This window comes from Chiloscyllium plagiosum, unplaced genomic scaffold (assembly GCF_037043375.1).
Source record: "Chiloscyllium plagiosum isolate Xiang-an unplaced genomic scaffold, Cpla_swu_hap1 HiC_scaffold_3, whole genome shotgun sequence".
Taxonomy (NCBI): Eukaryota; Metazoa; Chordata; class Chondrichthyes; order Orectolobiformes; family Hemiscylliidae; genus Chiloscyllium; species Chiloscyllium plagiosum.
In genome coordinates this window covers 158,218,491-158,243,483 of record NW_028270141.1, presented here as the reverse complement: position 1 = coordinate 158,243,483, position 24,993 = coordinate 158,218,491, and the positions used below count along the sequence as shown (strand labels likewise).

The 24,993-nt window shown below is 43.0% G+C and overlaps 1 protein-coding gene across 1 annotated transcript in view; it reads right to left on the bottom strand.

Moving 5' to 3' along the window:
• The window catches only part of LOC122540190 (dynein axonemal heavy chain 6-like), a 1,075,999-nt gene that overhangs the window by 980,607 nt on the left and 70,399 nt on the right, over nucleotides 1-24,993 (bottom strand). The window contains exons 8-12 of the mRNA XM_087984706.1: nucleotides 22,539-22,575; nucleotides 15,030-15,136; nucleotides 12,635-12,807; nucleotides 11,193-11,540; nucleotides 4,747-5,088 (exon numbers count right to left, since the gene is read on the bottom strand). Coding sequence (XP_087840832.1) covers nucleotides 4,747-5,088; nucleotides 11,193-11,540; nucleotides 12,635-12,807; nucleotides 15,030-15,136; nucleotides 22,539-22,575 — 1,007 coding nt within the window. The remainder of the gene's footprint in view (nucleotides 1-4,746; nucleotides 5,089-11,192; nucleotides 11,541-12,634; nucleotides 12,808-15,029; nucleotides 15,137-22,538; nucleotides 22,576-24,993) is intronic.

Here is a 24,993-nt window from a genome sequence, read left to right as displayed (position 1 = left end):
AGATTTTGAAGGGAGATTACAGAGAGTGAGGCAGAAATTTAAAAAGGAGGTCCTCAAGGGTAGTAATATCTGGATTACTCCCAGTGCTACGAGGATAGAGCAGATGAATGCATGGCTGAGGAGCTGGTGTATGGGAGAAGGATTCACATTTTTGGATCATTGGAATCTCTTTTGGGGTAGAAGTGACCTGTACAAGAAGGACGGATTGCACCTAAATTGGAAGGGGACTAATATACTGGCAGGGAAATTTGCTAGAACTGCTTTGGCGGATTTAAACTAGTAAGGTGGGAGCATGGGACCCAGGGAGATAGTGAGGAAAGAGATCGATCTGAGACGGAACCAGCTGAGAACAGAAGTGAGTCAAACAGTCAGGGCAGGCAGGGACAAGGTAGGACTAATAAATTAAACTGCATTTACTTCAATGCAAGGGGCCTAACAGGGAAGGCAGATAAATTCAGGGCATGGTTAGGAACATGGAACTGGGATATCATAGCAATTACGGAAACATGGCTCAGGGATGGGCAGGACTGGCAGCTTAATATTCCAGGATACAAATGCTACAGGAAGGATAGAAAGGGAGGCAAGAGAGGAGGGGGAGTGGCATTTTTGATAAGGGATAGCATTACAGCTGTGCTGAGGGATGATATTCCCGGAAATACATCCAGGGAAGTTATTTGGGTGGAGCTGAGAAATAAGAAAGGGATGATCAACTTATTGGGATTGTATTATAGACCCCCCAAATAGTCAGAGGGAAATTGAGAAACAAACTTGTAAGGAGATCTCAGCTATCTGTAAGAATAATACGGTAGTTATGGTAGGGGATTTTAACTTTCCAAACATCGACTGGGTCTGCCATAGTGTTAAAGGTTTATTTGGAGAGAAATTTCTTAAGTGTGTACAAGACAATTTTCTGACTCAGTATGTGGGTGTACCTACTAGAGAAGGTGCAAAACGAGACCTACTCTTGGGAAATAAGGCAGGGCAGGTGACTGCGGTGTCACTGGGGGAGCACTTTGGGGCCAGCGACCATAATTCTATTTGTTTTAAAATAGTGATGGAAAAGGATAGACCAGATCTAAAAGCTGAAGTCCTAAATCGGAGAAAGGCCAATTTTGACGGTATTGGGCAAGCACTTTCGAAAGCTGAGTGGAGGCAGATGTTCGCAGGTAAAGGGACAGCTGGAAAATGGGAAGACTTCAAAAATGAGATAACAAGAATCCAGAGAAAGTATATTCCTGTCAGGGTGAAAGGGAAGGCTGGTAGGTAAAGGGAATGCTGGATGACTAAAGAAATTGAGGGTTTGGTTAAGAAAAAAAAGGAAGCATATGTCAGGTATAGACAGGATAGATCGAGTGAATCCTTAGAAGAGTATAAAGAAAGTCGGAGTATACTTAAGAGGGAAATCAGGAGGGCAAAACGGGGACATGAGATAGCTTTGGCTAATAGAATTAAGGAGAATCCAAAGGGTTTTTACAAATATGTTAAGGACAAAGGGTAACTAGGGAGAGAATAGGGCCCCTCAAAGATCAGCAAGGTGACCTTTCTGTGGAGCCACAGAAAATGCGGGAGATACTAAATGAATATTTTGCATCAGTATTTACTGTGGAAAAGGATTTGGAAGATAAAGACTGTAGGAAAATAAATGGTGACATCTTGCAAAATGTCCAGATTACAGAGGAGGAAGTGCTGGATGTCTTGAAACGGTTAAAAGTGGATAAATCCCCAGGACCTGATCAGGTTGGAAAAGGATAGACCAGATCTAAAAGTTGAAGTTCTAAATTGGAGAAAGGCCAATTTTGACGGTATTGGGCAAGAACTTTCGAAAGCTGATTGGAGGCAGATGTTCGCAGGTAAAGGGATGGCTGGAAAATGGGAAGCCTTCAGAAATGAGATAACAAGAATCCAGAGAAAGTACATTCCTGTTATGGTGAAAGGGAAGGCTGGTAGGTATAGGGAATGCTGGATGATGAAAGAAATTGAGGGTTTGGTTAAGAGAATGAAGGAAGCATATGTCAGGTATAGACAGGATAGATCGAATGAATCCTTAGAAGAGTATAAAGAAAGTAGGAGTGTACTTAAGAGGGAAATCAGGAGGGCCAAACAGGGACATGAGATAGCTTTGGCAAATAGAATTAAGGAGAATCCAAAGGCTTTTTACAAATATATTAAGGACAAAAGGATATCTAGGGAGAGAATAGGGCCCCTCAAAAATCTGCAAGGTGCCCTTTGTGTGAAAATGAGGGAGATACTAAATGAATATTTTGCATCACTAATAACTGTGGAAAAGGATATGGAAGATATAGACTGTAGGGAAATAGATGGTGACATCTTGCAAAATGTCCAGATTACAGAGGAGTAGGTGCTGGATGTCTTCAAACGGTTAAAAGTGGAAAAATCCCCAGGACCTGATCAGGTGTACCCGAGAACTCTGTGGGAAGCTAGAGAAGTGATTACTGGGCCTCTTGCTGAGATATTTGTATCATCAATAGTCACAGGTGAGGTGCCAGAAGACTGGAAGTTGGCAAACGTGGTGCCACTGTTTAAGAAGGGCGGTAAAGACAAGCCAGGGAACTATAGACCGGTAAACCTGACCTCGGTGGTTGGCAAGTTGTTGGAGGGAAATCTGAGGGACAGGATGTACATGTATTTGGAAAGGCAAAGACTGATTCGGGATAGTCAACATGGCTTTGTGCGTGGGAAATCATGTCTCACCAACTTGATTGAGTTTTTTGAAGAAGTAACAAAGAAGATTGATGAGGGCAGAACAGTAGATGTGATCTATATGGACTTCAGTAAGGCATTCGACAAGGTTCCCCATGGGAGACTGATTAGCAAGGTTAGATCTCATGGAATACAGGGAGAACTCGCCATTTGGATACAGAACTGGCTCAAAGGTAGAAGGCAGAGGGTGGTGGTGGTGAAGGGTTGTTTTTCAGACTGGAGGCCTGTGACCAGTGGAGTGCCACAATGATCGGTGCTGGGCCCTCTACTTTTTGTCATATACATAAATGATTTGGATGCGAGCATAAGAGGTACAGTTAATAAGTTTGCAGATGACACCAAAATTGGAGGTGTAGTGGACAGCGAAGAGGGTTACCTCAGATTACAACAGAATCAGGACCAGTTGGGCCAATGGGCTGAGAAGTGGCAGATGGAGTTCAATTCAGATAAATGCGAGGTGCTGCATTTTGGGAAAGCAAATCTTAGCAGGACTTATACACTTAATGGTAAGGTCCTAGGGAGTGTTGCTCAACAAAGAGACCTTGGAGTGCAGGTTCATAGCTCCTTGAAAGTGGAATCCGGAGGTAGATAGGATAGTGAAGAAGGCATTTGGTATGTGATCCTTTATTGGCCAGAGTATTGAGTACAGGAGTTGGGAGATCATGTTGCGGCTGTACAGGACATTGGTTCGGCCACTGTTGGAATATTGCATGCAATTCTGGTCTCCTTCCTTTCGGAAAGATGTTGTGAAACTTGAAAGGGTTCAGAAAAGATTTACAAGGATGTTTCCAGGTTGGAGGATCTGAGCTACAGGGAGTGGCTGAACAGGCTGGGGCTGTTTTTCCAGGAGCGTCGGAGGCTGAGGGGTGACCTTATAGAGGTTTACAAAATGATGAGGGGCTTAGATAGGATAAATAGACAAAGTCTTTTCCCTGGGGTTGGGGAGTCCAGAACTAGAGGGCATAGATTTAGGGTGAGAGGGGAAAGATATAAAAGAGACCTAAGGGGCAACTTTTTCACGCAGAGGGTGGTATGTGTATGGAATGAGCTGCCAGAGGATGTGGTGGAGACTGGTACAATTGCAACATTTAAGAGGCATTTGGATGGGTATATGAATAGGAAGGGTTGGAGGGATATGGGCCAGGTGCTGGCAGGTGGGACTAGATTGGGTTGGGATATCTGGTCGGCGTGGACGGGTTGGACCGAAGGGTCTGTTTCCATGCTGTACATCTCTATGACTCTATTACTTACCACCATAGCAGGGAGGGGAAAATTCTACCCAATCTATCCAGGTACTTAATTCCTCCTGCATATTGTTTCGCATTAATGGGATGCTCGAAGTATCTTTCACCATAAAGACTGATGTAAACTTTCTGTTTAACCTCTCTGCCATTTCCTTGTTCCTCAGAACTGTTTGAACCATGACCATCAACACAGTAATAAGAGTACTGCCCACTGAGCTGCTTATGATTCCCATCTACACCTTAATGAATCTGTTTCACAATGCTATCTCCTGAATTCATACTATAGGGCTACATTTTATTTGTGCTCTTGTCAAGTTAGAAGTCGTTCTGAATTTGTTTATTAGTTTTATTAGTTTATGCATTCAGCTTCTCCAACAATCAGCTTTTCAAATTGAAATAATACATTAGATTAGATTACATTACAGTGTGGAAACAGGCTCTTCAGCCCAACAAGTCCACACTGACCTGCCGAAGCGCAACCCACCCAGACCCATTCCCCCACATTCACCCCTTCACCTAACACTACAGGCAATTTAGCATGGCCAATTCACCTAACCCGCACATTTTTGGATTGTGGGAGGAAACCGGAGCACCCGGAGGAAACCCACACAGACACGGGGAGAAGGTGCAAACTCCACACAGAGAGTCACCAGAGGCGGGAATTGAACCCCGGTCTCTGGTGCTGTGAGGCTGCAGTGCTAACCACTGTGCCACCGTGCTGCCCACATGTGGAAGTACCATTGACCAAAACACGCAGCCCTACAGTTCCCTGGTGAGTTACCTTATATTTCACTTGTAGCAATTCATAGTAAAGGTTACTGATGTCATCCTCCAGATTAGCTTGGAACTTGATGATGTTCCTGTCTTTCATGGCCTCAGAGTAGAGTACACTGGATTTTAAGTTCTGGAAACTGGGTATCAAGATTTGGTAGAGAGCCAGTTCCTCAGGAGGGACAGGGACACTAAACTCTTTGGCAATGGCATAAAATTGAGTCACAGCTGCAAACTCTCTCTCCAACATGGGCATATCTGCCCCGATGTGAGACAAGAACATCAGGTGCTCCCCAAACAAATCAATAGTGTCTGGTTCCTTATCAAGTCTTTGGATAGCATCTGCAATGACCTAGAAATAAAGCAAGTATTTTAACAATATCAATACAGTCACATTCTCGCTTGTAGTCAACCATGCAGCAATATAGTGAAGCAATGGCCTAGCAGTATGGTCACTGGATTAGTAATCAGAGACGATGGGTGAGAATTCTACCACAGAAGAATTCAATAAAAATCTGGAATTAAAAGGTAATGATGACTATGAATGCCATAATGTGGAGGTGCTGGTTTTGGACTGGGGTGGACAAGGTCAGAAGTCACAGAACACCAGGTTATAGTCCAACAGGTTTATCTGAAATCACTAACTGTTGGAGTGCTGCACCTTCATCAGGCCTCATCTGATGAACTAGCAGCACTCTGAAAGCTTGTGATGTCAAAAAAAACCTGTTGGACCATAACCTAGCATTGTGTGACTTCTGACAATGATCATGAAAGCATTGCAGATTATTGTAATTGGCTAATGTCCTGCAAGGAAGGAAACCTGTTGCCCTGACCTGGTGTGGCTTAACAGCTATAAAGCCTAAAGAAGTCAATGAAAACTGCCTCCCTAATGGTATTATGAGGATACTTACATTAAACACACAGCTCCTCACCACCTTCTCAAGGACAATTAGAAATGCACAATAACTTGATGAATAAATTCCTGGTGAAGGGCTTTTGTCCAAAACGTCGATTTTCCTGCTCCTCAGATGCTGCCTGACCTGCTGTGCTTTTCCAGCACCACTCTAATCTAGACTCTGGGTTCCAACATCTGCAGTCCTCACTTTTGCCTAATGCACAATAAGTGCTGGCCCAGCCAACGACACCCACATTGCATGAGTGAATAAACAAAATCTCCAATTCCTCAGGGTGATAATGTCTTAAGCTGTTTCTTTTGATGATTTCTTTATGAATTTATTATGCTTAACAAAGTATCAGTCTTGGGAATGCATGACACCATGGTCTCTTCTAATCAGCAGACAGAGGAATCTTTCCACCGGCGCTAAACTCAATGTGAACCAAGGTCCCATCCTACATAATGTGACATTGTTAAAATAACCATAGTAGAGCTGTATGGTAAAAGGCTGCATTTCAGAATTGGATTTATCAAATGATTTCCAATGATGATGAGCAGCAAGGTACCATGGGGAAATGGGGAAATATTCCCCTCTGTCAGCATGGTCTAGATTGTGGTCACACTCCTTGGAACCCACTGAAATGTCTTGCGCAGATTCACTCCCATCAATCTTCATTTCTGCTTTAGTCAGAGTAATAATACCATATGGGGAAGGATGCCTATAGAAACTGATGCCCACACAGAGTGATCAGGTAGTATTGTCACACTCAAGGAATCATTCTTTATAAGTTAGGTCCCAGATACAACCATCATCATTCTCTGGCTATGTACTATCCTACCACCAGGAAAGGCTCACCAGAGTTACTGTCACAGTGCTATACCATCAGGAGGGAGACTACAATAGCATGCTAGAGTTAGGTGATTAAGGGAGTGAGGAGAGGATATGGAAAAGATGCTCAATTATTTTTACTTTATTTTCTTTTTCTAAATCTTCAGCTTTCAAGAATTGATTCGTATTCTCTTTTAGAAGAATAATTTGATGAGTCAAGAGTGTGGTGCTGGAAAGCACAGCAGGTTAGGCAGCATCAGAATTCTTGATGAAGGGCTTTTCGAAATCAACGAAATGTTAACTCTCCTGCTCCCCGGATGCCTGGACTGCTGTGCTTTTCCAGCACCACACTCTCGACTCTAATCTCCAGCATCTGCAGTCCTCACTTTCACCTATTTATTTGACAAGTATATGCAATTGATTGTGGCCCTGGGTAGTGTTGTCGCACAGAGAGACCTAGGGGTTCAGGTACACAGTTCATTGAAAGTGCATCATAAGTAGACAAGGTGGCAATGGCAGCATTTACAGTTTGCCTTCATTGCTCCGACCGTTGAGTATAGAAGTTGGGATGTCATTTTGAAGTTGTACAGGATGTTGGTCAGGCCACTTTTGGAGTCCTGTGGACAGTCCTAGTCGGCCTGCTATAGGAAGGATATTATTAAATTGGAAAAGGTTCAGATGTTGCAGGGACTGAAGCATTTGAGTTATGGGGAAAGACTGGATAGGTTGAGACTTGCTTCAGAGGAGCATAGGAGATTGAGTGGTGGGGGTTTATAAAATCATGAGAATCACAGATAAAGTGAATAGCAAAGGTCTTTTCCCTAGAGTTGGGGAGTTCAAAACTAGAGGGCATAATTTTAAAGTGAGAGGAAAATATTTAAACAGAATGGAGGAGCAACCTTTTGAAACAGATTGTGGTTCGTATGTGGAATGAACTGCCAGAGGAAGTGGGAGATGCAGGTACAGTTATAACATTTTGAAGACATTTGGACAGGTACACAAATAGGAAGGATTTAGAGGGATATGAGCCAAGTGCAAGCAAATGGTACTAGTCTAGTTTGGGAAACTTGGTCAGCATGGACGAGTAGGACTGAAGGGTCTGTTTCCATGTTATACGACTTTATGACTCTAGGTGACTTGGGTTTATTTTTCTAAATTATTGTAATGATGATCAACAGAGTATAGCAACTGGTGGTAATGTTCATGAAAAAAATAAAAATATAAGTATAGATATAATTGAATAAAATAATTAGGTAGCTAATTAAAACCCACTCAGGATGGCAGGGGAGAAGATAGACCACAACGGTAACATATGGAGGATCACAGATAGCAGTTGAGAGTGTGTTGCTGGAAAAGCACAGCAGGTCAGGCAGCATCCAAGGAGCAGGAAAATCAACATTTCAGGCCAGAGCCCATCAACTGGAGCCCTTCACCTGGAGCCATTGATGAAGGGCTCTGGCCTGAAACGTCGATTTTCCTGCTCCTTGAGGGCTGCCTGACCTGCTGTGCTTTTCCAGCAACACACTCTCAACTCTGATCTCCAGCATCTGCAGACCTCACTGGTTCCGAGATAGCAGCTTGGTCTGGGAAAACCATTGCTTCCCTATGTGAAGTCTGAGCAGCTTCAGCAGCCATAGCCATTGTGCCACAAGTTTGAAGTTCTTTCAGGGTGAGGGTGGCTGTGCTAACTGACCATGGAACCATTCAAGTGAGGGAGAGAAAAGGAATATAGTGGCAATAAACATTGCTATAGTCAGAGAGATTGAAACTGTTCCTGCAGCAAAGAGCAAGTGATGCTTGTTTGGTTCCAGGGTTTGAGACACTTTCTTGGGACTTGTGGAAGGAAATTGTAGATTTTTATTCTAAGAATTAAGTGATATTTGCATACTAGAAGTAAAGGCAGGGTTTTAAGTTTGTGTGGAGTGAACTTTATGTAACTTATTGTGTAGTGTTTATAGACACTTGTGTAATATGGAGACAGTATTAACAAAAAAATTCTAAGAATGGCTTGGAAGCAGAAAATGGAGGAAGATGCTGATAAGGGAAGAGAACTGCAACATCCAAGGTGAGACTGGTTGTTTATCCCCTAGCTGGGTAAAGAAGACTTTAACACATTAACCCTGAGGGACAGCTCTTTATTTGTTGTGTACAGAAAGAGATTGGAATGTTAATGGGAGAATAGTACAAGAAACTCAACTTTTTTCTGTTTTAGAGTTTTGCTTCAGTTTACAACTGAGTGAGATCTCTCCTCGCATCATTGGAATAAAACAGTTGTAAAAACCTATACTCAATCTCTAGCAGTAGATTATTTAAAAATCAAGAATTTGCAGGGTGAGGGGAAAGCATCCAGATGCCATGATCCACGTAGGTACTAATTATATAGGCTGAACCAAGAGGGAGTGTGTACATAGACAATGTCAGGAGTTAGGTGCCAAATGATCAAAGAGAACCTCAAAGCTCATGATGCACTATTACCCAAGTCATGTGCAAATTGGGATAGGGCAAATCGAATTAGAAAGATGAATGTGTAGCTCAAAGACTGTTTTGTGAGAAGTGGCACCAGCACTAGGGAAAGTGGGATCTGTACTGGATGGCTCTCACCTGAACCATGCTGGATAAACAGGGAAGTAGTGAGAATTCTAAACTAAATAGTGGAGGCAAGAGATCAAAGTTGAGACGATGTAGACCTAGACCATAAATTCAATTTTTTTCTGAATACTGCAGGCATTCAAGAGCCATCCATTTTCCCTGCTCACCACCGCATCAAAACAGCACTTTTCAACCCTAGTACTGATGTCAGTGCTCCACAAACTGAAACCCAAGCCACATATTTCATTCCTTCAGTTAAATACTGTCAAGTATGAGGGGTGAGGATGTTGTAAATGACGACCCCAGGCACAGTCACATCACATGCCAAAGCAAGTGTAGGTACAAATAGGTAGGTCAGGTAACGTCTTGGGGCAGTATGAAGCCTGTGGAGTAAATGGGATTGGCTACTAGGAGGGGGGTTTAGATCTTTGGAGCTGACCATTATATTAAGCTGAAGCTGGAATCCACTGGCTGAGGAGGGCTTACTGACACTTTCCTTTGTGAGACAATGGTGGTTAGCCAGAGGAACAAGAAAGTTTTAAAAACCAACACAAGATGACCAAACAAAAAGTGGGAGAAGGGAAATGTTGAGCTTGCAAGTAATATCGAAGTGGACAGCAAAATGTAAAAAGCAAGAGAGATGCCAAAGTTGGTCCCTTTGAGAATGGGGCTGGGGAAATAATAATAGGGAGCCAACAAAGGTTAGAGGTGTCGTTGATAGTATCGAGGGCTATTGCAGGCTGCAACGTGACATAGACAGGATGCAGAGCTGAGCTGAGAAATGGCAGATGGAGTTCAACCTGGAAAAATGCAAAGTGATGCATTTTCAAAGGTCGAACTTGAATGCTGAATATAGGATTAAAGACAGGAGTTTTGGCAGTGTGGAGAAACAGAGGGATCTTCGTGTTCAAATGTATAAATCCCTCAAAGTTGCCACTCAAATGGATAGGGTTGTTTTGGCTTTCATTAACAAGAGGATCGAGTTTAAGAGCCACAAGGTTTTGCTGCAGCTCTACAAGACCCTGGTGAGAATACTGTGTCCAGTTCTGATCACCCTATTATAGGAAAGATACGAGGCTTTGGAAAGGGTGCAAAGAAGGTTTACCAGGATGCTGCCTGGACTGGACGGCTTGTCTTACGAAGAGAGGTTGACTAAGCTCGGACTTTTCTCGCTGGAGAGAAGGAGGAAGAGAGGTGACCTAATCGAGGTATACAAGGTAATGAGAGGCATGGATAGAGTCAACAGCCAGAGACCTTTCCCCAGGGCAGGGTTCACTGGCACGAGGGGTCCTAGTTTAAGGTATCAGGAGGAAGGTATAGAGGAGACATCAGAGGTAGGTTCTTTACGCAGAGAGTTGTGAATGCTTGGAATGCATTGCCAGCGGTGGTCATGGAAGCAGAGTCATTGGGGACATTTAAGTGACTGCTGGATATGCACATGGACAGCAGTGAATTGAGGGGTACGTAGATTCGGTTATTTTATTTTAGATTAGGAATAATCCTCGACACAACATTGTGGGCCGAAGGGCCTGTTCTGTGCTGTACTTTTCTGTGTAAAATGGCAAAGAAGTTAAATAAAAGATCAATTTATGCCTAGTCTTTGCATCCTGTCAACCAACCAGTTCTACTGTCCATGCCAATATGCTACCTCATATACTATGGGCATTTTCCTTTCCATAATAACCATTGACATGGCACTTTATGAAATGCCTTCTGGAAATTTAAGAATAACACACCCATTAGTTCCCCTTTATCCACAGCACATGTTATTGCTTTAGGAGACTGTAACAGCCACAGCACCTCAACAGGCCACAGGTACACGCACAACCATTCACCTGGCACTGTATCCACACGACATGGCCCCAGCAACCTGCTGACAGCAGAATGAGATTCCTAAATGGCTTCTAAGTGATCACTTAACAGCTTCAATCATTCCCCAGAGTAAACTCAGAAACGTCATGAAGGCTTTCTACCCTTCCCCTTTCCACTCCATTATGAAGAATGCCCTACCTCCCTAGTTTACCTGGAAAGAGAGCTGGAGAAATTCAGCAGATCAATTGGCAAACTTCAAACCACATCACCAAGATTTGCAATACCAGGAGCAGAAATAACTAGTCAGAAAGATAAATGAATAGATACTCACAGCCATCAGCCCAAGATTCTTCTTGTGAGCATAATTTATCATATGGGTTTGCAATGCATTGACCACTGCTTCGGGATAGGGCAGGCAGTCTGCCTGGAACTGTCGGCTTAACACCTTTATCATGCGCACACGTCTCTCCACGGTCATGTTTCTCATATCCATTATGTGCTCATTGTACACCTGCAACATGATCCTGAATTCCTGTGGAGTCCAGTCATGCTGCTTCACAGAAGTCTCAAAGTCCAACTCCATAGCTTGCTCCACCATGATACAGAAACGGTCAAAGCTTTGACTGTACGTTCTCACATGCACCAAGGCCGCATTTATCAAGTTATTCAATTCAACAAGCTAGAATTCAAGGGCAAATGAATCACAGTGATAAATAACAGCTTGCATGGGTGTCAGAAACAGAAAGACATGAGAAAACAAAGCAAGAGAATGAGAGAGAGTGGGAGAAAGAGAGAGAGAAAGAGAGAGAGAGAGACAGAATAGTTAGCTTGTGGCACAAACATTGAGCATCGTTAAAACAATTATGGTTGACAGTGAAGAAGCAGGCTTTGTTTAAATTTTAAACCAAGCAGGTAGGCTCTGATTAGTCAGGGTTTTGCCCCAAGAAATGAACCAGTAAATGCTCTCACCTATTTTGTTGAGCCTAAACAGGCACCACGTATGTACATGTTCTTTCTCTCGGCAAGGATCAGGACCCTGTTATATTAATATTTGCACTGATTGTAATAAGTCAGAGTTCCCTAACTGGGGCTGTTAATCTGGTACAATCAGGGAGCCCTGGCTCTCAGATATAAATAGGAATGTCCGAGATTTTGTTCACGTGTAAATAAAGGGTGACTTGGTGACGGGATACTGGTGCCTGTGGAGTTATTTAAATAGTAATATGATTATAGCTGATCATCTAACTCAGCACCCTGTTCCCACTTCTGCCACCCTTTGATTCCTTCATTTTCCAAGCAATATATATCGAACACCTTCTCGAAAATCACATTCACAATCACACTGTGTTGCACGCTTTGCAAGCATGGTCTGGTTAAAATGGACAGTATCCTGCCTGTTGTGAACAGCTGAATTGATGTGTTGTTTGACACAAACAAACAGTTTTCGGATCTGTACCTGCCCTGCAGCTGAGACTTCAGACACTTCAGAAGGTTCCAACTCACTTAAAATTAAAAAGTTACTCAGGAAAAGTAAAAAAAAACTCTAACGCCTTAATAACTATTAAAATGAACCCCTAACTCACAACTGGTCCCTGAATCACTGACAACCCCAACCTGACCCCTACCCTATCAATCCCCACCCCCACTATCGCCATAAACCCAACAATGCCCCACCCACCTGACCCATTACCCTCCTACAATCCAAATAGCATGAAATAATCTGACTAAAATCATTCAGAAAATAGTCATAGAAAGAGGAAGACATAATCTTACTTGGTTCTGGTAGTGTGGATCTTGCCCAAACAGTCTGTCAGGATTGAGCAACAGCTTCTTTTTCTTGGACCGCTTTGTTTCCAGTTCTCTCTCATCAGAGAGTTTTAGTTCATACAGAGATTGGGAGTTAAACATGGACAAACGAGGCTCATCAATGAAGGCAATCAGCTTGCCTAAGATTACAAAAATACAAATTGGATTGGTTGGATTTTACACATAATGTGTTATTCAATAATCAGACAAAATGATCCCTTGATTAACTGTTTTCTTATCACAAATATTTTAAAATCATATCTAAGGAGAATAAATGCTATTCTTGGCTTTTCTTTCAGGAAGTTCCTGCTGACTTGTGGTTCCACAGGTTTGGGTCGTCTCCCCTCTCCTCACACAAGTCACCAATCCTCAGCTGCAAGCCCAGACAGACGGACGGACACACACACACACGAAAAATAATCTTTATTCAGTGCACTCTCTCCTCCCTACAGCCAGTTCAGTATAAATGCATGGCTTCTAAATTAATGAAAAATGAAGCAGTTTCCCCCTTCTTGATCCACCACTGATAATTTTAAGTACCTTGATTAGATCTCCCCTTAACTTGCTCTGCTTTAAAGAAAATATCCCCAATTTCTACAATCTCTCCACAGAATTGAAGTTTCTCATCATGGGTTGATCTCCTCTACATCTTCTCCAAGGTTCTGGAATAGTACTTCAAGTCTGGTGCCCAGAATTATTTGTTTTTTAAAAACATTTATTCCATTATGAGGATGTGGGCATTTGTTGCCCACCTCTAACTGGCTATTAGCTGAAAATTTCAGAAGGCAGTTAAGAAATCTGTAGTCACATATAGGCCAGACCAACTAAGGACAGAAAATTGATTTCCTTTAATATAGAGTTCTCAACAGTGACCATTGATAATTGTCATTAATAAAACTAGTTTTCACTTCCAAATTTATTAATTCACTTTAAATTAAAGCTTTGAGAGAAAGTGAGGACTGCAGATGCTGGACAGTCAAAGTCGAAAAGTGTGGTGCTGAAAAAGCATAGCAGGTCAGGCAGCATCCGAGGAGCAGGAGAATCAATGTTTCGAGCATAAGCCCTTCACCAGGAATTGGGGGGTGGGGGGCGGGGGGGGGGGAGGTGTGGGGGGGTGGTGGTGGTGCTGAGAGATAAATAGGAGGGAGTGCGGGTGGTGGTGGTGGGAGGAAGGTAGCTGGGAAGGCAATAGGTAGATGCAGTGGGAGGTGATAGTGATAGGTTGGAGAGGAGGATGGAGTGGATAGGTGGGAAGGAAGATGGACAGGTAGGACAGTTCAAGAGGATGGTGCCGAGTTGGAGGATTAGATCTGCAATGAGGTGGAGGGACGGGAGATGAGGAAATTGGTGAAGTTGAGATTGGAGGGTCCCAAGGCAGAAGATGAGATATTCCTCCTCCAGGCGTCAGGTGGTTAGGATCCACCAGTGGAGTAGGCCCAGGACTTGCATGTCCTTGGCGAAGGGGAGGGGGAGTTGAAGTGGTCGAACATAGGGCGGTGGGGTTGTTTGGGGCATGTGTCTCAGAGATGTTCCCTCATCTACTGTGTCGGTTGCTTTCGATGTGGTCTCCTCTACATTCGGGAGGCAGGATGCCAACTCGTAGAACATTTCAGAGAACAAAATAACCGGATCTCCTGTGGCCAACCACTTCAATTTCCCATCCCATTCTGACAAGGACATGCAAGTCCTGGGCCTCCTGCACAGCCAAATGCAAGCCACCCGACACCTAGAGGAAGAACGCCTCATACCCTCCAACCATACGGCATAAACATTGATTTCACCAGTTTCATCATCTCCCCTCCCCCACCTCATCCCAGATCTAACTCTCCAACTCGGCACAGCCTCTTGAACTGTCCTACCTATCGATCTTCCTTCCGACCTACCCGCTCCACACCCTTCGACCTATCACCATCACCCTCCTGCTCCATCTACCTTATCTCCAGCCCCATCTCCACCCTCCTATTTATCTCTCAGTCCCCTTTGCTCCCAACATTCTTGATGATGCGCTCATACCCAAAACGTCGACTCTCCTGTTTCCTCGGATGTTGCCTGATCTGCTGTGCTTTTCCAGCACCACACTTTTTGATTTTAAATTAAAGTCCACCAACTACAATTCTGGGATTCAAATCCAGAACATTAGGCTGGTCCCCTGGATTATGAGTCCAGTGATATTACTACCATGACACTGTATTTTGCAGCAGTAACCTAAGCAATGAGTTGTAATTGTTTATCATTACTTTATGATAATTTAAGATATGATAATTCTTGTAACTTGCTTGCTTTTGTATTCAGTACCCCTCCTTATAAAGCCAAGTATGTGTGAATTAACTTAACCTATATTTGCTAATGATTTGCTTCTTACCAACAGTATATTCCAGTTTTCCGATTATGCTTTGTATGTGAAACCACAAATCTTCTGAGGTGGGGGACAATGTAAATTGTACAGGTTTCTTGTATTCTGACCTATAACTTTAAAGAATCACACAGGCATATTAATCAAGAAGTTATTCTCACCATCTCACCAGAATTTAAAGATATCTGCTGAATAGCTGAAATAACTCTACAGAGGCTGATATGCCATCACTAAGTCATCCTTTATTTACATGTGCATAGTATTTGACACTGGTCCATCTCCCTCAGAGCCAGCTCTCAGAGCAAATAGAATCTCTAACTCACCTCTTTATTTTTTAAAAAAATGTTTTCTTTTTTCCCCCTTTACCCCCACACTACCGCCTAACTGCGGTAGTGCTTATTTTTACCCCAGCACCCATGTTGTGTGTGTGCGCAGGCGTGAGTACACACCTCTTTATTTTTTTTTTTTGCTCATTGACTTAATCTATCAATATCCCCTTGCAATTTTATGCTGTCATCTATACAGTCTACAATGCAGCCTAACTTTGTGTCATCCATAAATTATGATATATGACTTTCTGTGCCATCATCCATTTCCATAACAAATAACATCAATAATTGAGGCCCTAACACAAGTCCTTGTGAGACACAACTGGTTACATCCTGCCAATTGACTACCTACCCATTATCTCTACTTTCTGTCGCCTGCCACTCAAACAATTTCCTAGCCGAGTCAGGAATTTGCCCTCAATTCTGTTGGCTTCTACCTACGTAAGTGGACTACACCTCTTTATATCTGTCAGCAGGGGCTCCCTGATTGGACCAGATTAACAGCCTCAATGAGGGAACTCAGATTCTATGAGGTGCACCTAGCTGACTTCATTACAATCTCGAAAGTATCTTTAATGGATCCCTCACAAATTCAGTTGGACAGTCAGACAAGGTCACAGTCCATCAAAATAAGCACTGTGCTGTTTCACATTCTACAGAGAGATGCATCTGATGCACTGTCTAGATTGGAATAAAGCTGATGCATTTGATCAAAATAAATATTGAAGTTAATACATTGAATTCAGTTCTACACTATCTGTGCCTGGAAACTGGTGTAGGTTATCTGTAATGAGTCATAAAATTGGGTTGACTCAGCTTCCTCTCTCTAACTGCCCCTATTTTTGAACTTGCTCCAATTTGCAGTCAGATGATTAGATTAGATTAGATTCACTACAGTGTGGAAACAGGCCCTTCGGCCCAACAAGTCAACACCGACCCTCCAAAGAGCAACCCACCCAGACCCATTCCCCTACGATTAATGCATGCAACACTACCGGCAATTTAGCATGGCCAATTCACCTAACCTGCACACCTTTGGACTGTGGGAGGAAACCGGAGTGCCTGGAGGAAACCCATGCAGACACGGGGAGAATGCGCAAATCCCACACAGACAGTTGCCCAAGGCGGGAATTGAACCTGGGTCCCCTGGCGCCATTAGGCAGCAGTGCTAACCACTGAGCCACCATGCCGCGCCCCCCAAGATGATGGAAGCTCCTCCCAGATTTGGGCAAGTCCTTCACTACAACCGTCCTGTCCCTTCAATTCAGGAATGGCACACCACCTACTACTTCTTGAAAATATCTCACCCACAGTGCTATATGGTTTAGCATATCCGTTTTCACAATTAGCCCCCATTCCCACCCCCCACACCCATTACTCCCAACGTTCACCTCACAGGGTCACTTCATAGCCTTTCCTTCTCTAATATTCACTGGTCATTGACATAAGAGCAGAAGTAGGCCATTCAGCCCATCAAGTCTGCTCTACCAATCAATGAAATCATGGCTGATCTGATCATTCTCGGATCCACTTTCCTGCCTTACCCTCACATCTGTCTATCTCAGCCTTGAGAATACTGAATGAATCAGCGACTGACAATTCTCTGTGGTAAAACTCACTGTAAACTTGAAAAAAAAATCATTTATCTTTCTTCAACCGTTGTATGCTGTGACCTTTAACTGATAAGTCAGAAACCTTTCATCAGAATACCAGCCCTCTGTATCTTTTGCAAACCATGGAAACATCTGGAGAAAGACGGCTGATGCAAAATGCTGGCCAGAAAAATGATAAGGATGATCTGAACAAGGGAACCTGGAAACCAAGTCGACTGAATTGTCTTTCCCATCTGCCCTCTCTGCCCATACTCTCTGTGTATGTAAGGGGAAGTTGAGAAGAGGATTAGACTTTTGATTAGTAATATTATATAGGAATAGTTTGTAACTGTTTAGCTGTGGCTAGAATCTAATTACTTATACTAAATAGTAATTCCTGTTCAGTACAGTGATCTGGTTCATGCTTTACATAGAACATGGAACAGTACAGCACAGTAACAGGCCCTTCAGCCCACAGTGTTCTGCCGAACATGCCTGCCCTTGATCTATACCTCTCCATTGCTTGCATATTCACATGCTTATCTTAAAGTCCTTTCAGTGTCCCTACTGTATCTGCATCCACCACCAACCCTGGCAGCACGCTCCTACTACTCTCTGTGTAAAAAACTTGCCTCTCACATCTCTTTGGAACTTTCATCCATTCACCTTAAATGCAAGCCTTTGAGTATTAGGCATTTCAACACTGGGAAAAAGATTTGGACTGGCGCCCTTATCTAACAATTCTCCCCTCAACATCTGCTGCTCCAGAGAAAACAACCCAAGATTTTCCAGCCCTTCCTCAGAGCTCATACCCTCTAATCAAGGCAGCATGCTTCTGCACCCCTTCTAAAGCCTCCACATATAAAGTCCTAGGGACTGTTGCTGAATAAAGAGACATTGGAATGCAAGTTCATAGTTCCTTGAAAGTGGAGTCGAATGTAGATAGGATAGTGAAGAAGGTGTTTGATATAGAACGTAGAACATCGAACAATACAGCACAGAACAGGCCCTTCAGCACTCAATGTTGTGCCGCCTTATAAACTAATCTAAGCTCATCTCCCTACACTATCCCATCATCATCCATGTGCTTATCTAAGGATTGTTAAATCTCCCTGATGTGGCTGAGTTAACTACACTGGCAGGTAGGGCATTCCACACCCTTACCACTCTCTGAGTAAAGAACCTGCCTCTGACATCTGTCTTAAATCTATCACCCCTCAATTTGTAGTTATGCCCCCTCGCCCAAGCTGACGTCATCATCCTAGAAAAACGACCTTCACTGTCTACCCTATCTAATTCTCTGATCATCTTGTATGACCCTATCAAATCCCCTCTTAGCCTTCTTCTTTCCAATGAGAACAGACCCAAGTCTCTCAGCCTTTCCTCATAAGACCTTCCCTCCAGACCAGGCAACATCCTGGTAAATCTCCTCTGCACCTTTTCCAATGCTTCCACATCCTTCCTGAAATATGGCAACCAGAACTGTACACAATATTCCAAGTGTGGCCGCACCAGCGTTTTGTATAGTTGCAGCATGATATTGCGGCTCCGGAACTCAATCCCTCTACCAATGAAACCTAACACACTGTATGCCTTCCTAACAGCACTATCAACCTGGGTGGCAACTTTCAGGAATCTATGTACATGGACTCCAAGATCCTTCTGCACATCCTCACTACCAAGAATCTTTCCATTGACCCAGTACTCTGCCTTCCTGTTATTCTTCCCAAAATGCATTACCTCATATTTGGGCTGCATTGAACTCCATTTTCCACCTCTCAACCCATATCTGCAGTTTATCCAAGTCCCCCTGCAACCTGTAACACTCTTCCACACGATCCACTACTCCACCGACTTTAGTGTCATCTGCCTATGCCTGCATCTAATTCATTTATAACAGCAGTGGTCCCAAAACAGATCCTTGTGGCACATTACTAGTAACCAGACTCCAGGATGAATATTTTCCATCAACCACCACTCGCTACCTTCTTTCAGAAAGCCAGTTTCTAATCCAAACTACTAAATTACCCTCAAATTCATACCTCTGCATTTTTTCCAACAGCCTACCTTGTGGAACCTTATCAAAGGCTTTACTGAAGTCCATGTACACCACGTTAACTGCCCTACCTTGGTCACCTTCTCAAAAAACTCAATGAGGTTTGTGAGACACAACCTACCCTTGACGAAACTATGTTGACTATCTGAAATCAAATTGTTGCTTGCTAGATGACTATAAATCCTATCTCTTATAGTCCTTTCCAAAACTTTTCCTAAAACAGAATTAAGGCTCACTGGTCTATAATTACCTAGGTCATCTCTACTGCTCTTCTTGAACAAGGGCACAACATTTGCAATCCCCCAGTCCTCTGCTACTAAACCTGTAGACAATGTCGACTCAAAGATCAAAGCCAAAGGCTCCGCCATCTCCTCCCTAGCTTCCTAGGGAATCCGCGGATAAATCCCACCCGGCCCAGGGAACTTGTCTACTTTCACTCCTTCCAGAATTGATAACACCTCTTCCTTACTAACCTCGATCGCTTCTAGTCTAATATCTCATATCTCATTCTTCTCCTTTACAATATTCTCCTTTTCCTGAGTGAAAACCAATGAGAAATGTTCATTTAGCACCTCTCCGATCTCCATAGGGTCCACACACAATTTCCACTTCTGTCTTTGACTGGTTCTATTCCTACTCTAGTCATCCTTTTATTCCTCACATGCCTATGGAAAGCTTTAGAGTTCTCCTTTATTCTACCTGCTAAAGACTGCTCATGTCCTCACTTTGCTCTTCTTAACTCTCTCTTTAAATCCTTCCTCGCTAATCTAGAACTCTCCATTGCCTCATCTGAACCATCTTGTTTCATCGTCACATAAGCCTCCTTCTTCTGCTTAACTAGAGTTGCAAGTTCTGTAGTAAACCACGGTTCCCTTACCTTGTCAGTTCCTCAAAGTATCCTTGCTTTTATTGGTAAGTGCATTAAGTATAGGAGTTAGAAGGTAATGTGGCTGATGTAAAAGACATTGTTAAGGCCATGTTTGAAATACTAGATTGAATTCTGGTTTCCCTGCTATAGGAAGGATGTGAAACTTAAAAGCGTTCAGAAAAGATTTACAGGGGGTTGGAGGATTTGAGCTAAAGGGAGAGCTGAATAGACTGGGGTTATTTTCCCTGGTGCATCAGAGGCTGAGTGGTGACCTTGTAGAGATCTATAAAATCATGAGGGGCATGAGGGTGAATAGCCAAGGTCTTTTCCCCGGGATGGGAGAGTCCAAAATTTTCATGCAGAGGGTGGTGCATGTATGGAGTGAGTTGCCAAAGGAAGTGGTGGTGGCTGGTACAGTTACAACTTTTAAAAGGATTCTGGAATAGGTATATGAATAGAAGGGTTTAAAGTGATATGAGACAAATGCTGGCAAATGGGACTGGATTAATTTAGGATACTGGTTAGCATTGAAGAGTTGGACTGAAGGGTCTGTTTCTGTGCTGTACAAATCTATGACTCTATGACATCCTTCCTGAAATGTGGCGACCAGAATTGAACACAATACTCTTTGTGTGGCCTAACCTAAGGCTTGCAAAGCTGCAACATGACATCCTGACTCTTGTACTCAATTTCCTGACCAATAAAGGCAAGCATGCCATATGCCTTCTTTACCAACCTATCTCATTGTGTGGCCACTTTCAGGGAGCTATAGATCCCTCCGTATATCAATGCTGTTCAGGGTCCTGCCACTAATTGTATACTTTACCTTAACATTTGATCTCCCAAAATACAGCATCTCACACTTACCCGGATGAAACTCCATCTTTCTATCAACTCGGGTGGCATCGTGGCTCAGTGGTTAGCACAGCTGCTTCACACTGCCAGAGACTCGGGTTCAATTCCAGCCTCGGGCGACTGTCTATGTTGAGTTTGCACATTCTCCCTGTGTCTGCGTGGGTTTCCTCCCGCAGTCCAAAGATGTGCAGGTTAGGTGAGTTGGCCAATGCTAAATTGTCCATAGTGTTCAGGGATAGGTTGGCTAGGTGCATTAGTTATGGGCAAATATAGAGTTATACGGTAGGGAAATTTGTCTGGGTGGGTTACTCTTTGGAAGGCAAATTGCATGATGGCCTTCATTGCGAGAGGATATGAGTCTAGGAACAATGATATCTTGCTGTAAATATGCAGGACACTGGTGAAGCCACACTTTGAATATTGTATGCAGTTTTGGTCTCACTATCTAAAGAAGGATGTTCTTGCTATGAAGAGAGTTAAGCAAAGGTTTACAAGATTGATTATTGGGAAGGCAGGATTGATATACGAGGGGAAATTGAGTTAGTTAGGATTGTATTCGCTGGAGTTTGGAAGGATGAGGAGATTCGCATCGAAACACGTGAAATTCTAACAGAGCTAGAAACAAGCAATTAGGAAGGCTAAAATCCTTCTATACACTTGCCATGAAATGTTCTTGGCAAGTAGGATTAAGAAGAATCCCAAAGCACTTCATATGTATATTGTGAGCAAGAGGTAACTAAGGGATGGGTTGGTCCTCTAAAGGACAAGGAGGGAATTTATGCATGGAGCCAGAGGAAATAGGTGAGGTCCTTAATGATTTGGATGAAAATGTAGGTGGTCTGATTAGTAAGTTCGTGAATAGGTGGAGTTGTGGATAGTGAGGAATGCTGTTAAAGGATACAGAAGGATATAGATCAATTGGAAAGTTGGTTAGAGAAAAAACATCTGCCGTTTAATCTGGACAAGTGTGAGCTGATGCTTTTTGGGAGGTGAAATGAAGAGGAAAATACATGTAAATGGCAGGACCCTTAAGAGCATTGATATACAGAGGGATTGTGGGTACAAGTCTATAGCTCCCTGATAGTTGCAACACAAGTGGATAAGGTGGTAAAGAAGGTGAACTGCCTTCATTGTTCGGGCATAAAAGTTGGCAAATCATGTTGCAGCTCTACATGGTGGGCTGAAGGGCCTATTCCCATGCTGTGCTGTTCTATGTTCAATGTTTTGTGTCTAGACAGGTTAGATGCAGTAAATATGTTCCCAATGGAAATTCTAGAACCAGGGGTCATAGTTTAAAGACAAAGGAAAGACCTTTTCCAACTGAAATGAGGAGAAATTTCTTCATGCAGAGTGTGGTGAGCCTGTTGAATTCACTATCACAGAAAGTGGTTGAAACCAAAACATTCTGTGTTTTCAATAAGGAGGTAGACATAGATCTTGTGGATAAAGGGATCAAGTATATAGGGGAGTGCGGGATTAGGGCATTTTGCTCAGTGGTCATACTGAATGGCAGTGCAGGTTTGAGTTATCAAATGGCCTACTCCTGCTCCTATTGTCTATGTTTCTAAAATCCTGAAACTCCTTCCAAAACAGCATTGTGGGATTTCTGATACCCAAAGGCCTACAGCAGTTCAAGACAACTCACCATCACCTTTTCACCATCACCATTATAATTTAGGGATGAGTAAGACCTGGCCGAGTCAGCAGCACCCATGTCCAATGGGAATGTCTTTTGATCAGTGCTCTGACACTCCTGGAAAGTCGTTTCCGATGATTGATAAAATTGAACAAGTGAAATTTATTGCTTTTGTCATTTACCTGTCATCTACATTGTCTTCAATTTCAATGTCACTTTCTGCAGAAACAAACAAACATTACAGTTACAGTTTTCCTAAGATCTACAGAGGCAACTACACTAAATATAGTGAGCTGTTCAAAACTTATTCATCATTTGATAAGTCATTTGTTTCCTGTAAACAGGATATAAAACATTACACCGCAGTACAGGTCCTTTAACCCTCAATGTTGTGCTGACCTGTGAAACCAATCTAAAGCCCATCTAACCAATACTATTCCATTATAAGCCATATAAATATCCAATGACCCTAATGTTGGAAAGTCCACTACCGTTGCAGGCAGTGCATTCCACACTCTTGCCACTCTCTGAGTAAAGAACCTACCTCTGACATCTGTCCTATATCTATCACCCCCTCGATTTAAAGCTATGTCTCCTCATGTTAGTCATCATCATCTGAGGAAAAAGGCTCTCACTGTCCATCCTATCTCCCCTCTGATCATCTTGTATGCCTCCATTAAATCACCTCTTAACCTTCTTCTCTCTAATGAAAACAGCCTCAAGTCCCTCAGCCTTTCCTCATAAGAGCTTCCCTCCATACCAGCCAACATCCTAGTAAATCTCCTCTGAACCCTTTCCAAAGCTTCCACATCCTTCATATAATGCGGTGACCAGAACTGCATGTAATACTCCAAGTGCAGCCGCACCAGAGTTTTGTACAGCTGCAGCATGACCATATGGGTCTAAAACTCAATCCCTCTACCAATAAAAGCTTACACACCGTACGCCTTCTTAACAATCATACCAACCTGGGTGGCAACGTTCAGGGATCTATGCACATGGACACTGAGATCTCTGCTCATCCACACTACCAAGAATCTTATCATTAGCCCAGTATTTTGTATACCTGTTATTCCTTCCAAAGTGAATCACCTCACACTTTTCTGCATTAAACTCTATTTGCCACCTCTCAGCCCAGCTCTGCAGTTTATCCAGGTCCCTCTGTAACCTGCAGCATCCTTCAGCACTGTCCACAACTCCACTGACTTTAGTGTCATCAGCGAATTTACTAACCCTCCTTCGATGCCCTCATCCAAGTCATTTATAAAAATGACAAACAGCAGTGCTCCCAAAACAGATCCTTACAGTATGCCTTCTTATGCCTCTGTCTTCTTACAGCTAGCCAATTTCAGATCCAAACTGCTAAATCAACCTCAATCCCATGTCTCCAGTAGCCTACCGTGGGGAACCTTATCAAACACCTTACTGAAATCCATATGCACCACATCAACCACTTTACCCTCATCCACCTGTTTGGTCACCTTCTCAAAGAACTCAATAAGGTTTGTGAGGCATGATCTATCCTTCACAAAACTGTGCTGACTATCCCTAATTAAATTATTCCTTTCCTAATGATTATAAATACTATCTCTTATAATCCTTTCCAAAACCTTGCCCACAACTGAAGTAAGGCTCACTGGTCTATAATTTCCAGGGTTGTCTCTACTCCCCTTCTTGAACAAGGGAACAACATTTGCTAACCTCCTGTCTCTGGCACTATTCCTATGGACAATGGCGACATAAAGATCAAAGCCAAAGGCTCTGCAATCTTCTCCCTTGCTTCCCAGAGAATTCTAGGATAAATACCATCCAGCCCAGGGGTTTCATCTAATTTCACACTTTCCAGAATTGCTAACACCTCCCTCCTTATGTACATCAATCCCGTCAAGTCTAATAGCCTGTATCTCAGTATTCTCCTTGACAACATTGTCTTTTTCCTGTGTGAATACTGCTGAAAAATATTCAGTTAGCACCTCTCCTATCTCTTCGGACTTCATGCACAACTTCCCACTACTATCATTGTTTGGTCCTCATCTTACTCTCGGCATTCTTTTATTCCTGATATACCTATAGAATGCCTTAGGGTTTTCCTTGATCCTATCCGCCAATGACTTCTCATGTCTCCTCCTGGCTCTTATTAGCTCTCTCTTTAGGTCTTTCCTGGCTAACTTGTAAATCTAAAGTGCCCTAACTGAGCCTTCACATCTCATCTTTACATAAGCCTCCTTCTTCCTCTTAACAAGAGGTTCAACTCCTTTACTAAACCGCAGTTCCCTCGTTCAACCACTTCCTCCCTGCCTGACAGGTACATACTTATCAAGTATACGCAGTAGCTGTTCCTTGAATAAGCTCCACATTTCAATTGTGCCCATCCCCTGCAGTTTCCTTTCCCATCCTATGCATCCTAAATCTCACCTAATTTCATCAGAATTGCCTTTCCCCAGCTGTAACTCTTTCCCTGCGGTATATACCTGTCCCTTTCCATCACCAAAGTAATTATAACCGAATTATGGTCACTATCAGGAGAAAGTGAGGACTGCAGATGCTGGAGATCAGAGCTGAAAATGTGTTGCTGGAAAAGCGCAGCAGGTCAGGCAGTATCCAAGGATCAGGAGAATCGATGTTTCGGGCATGAGT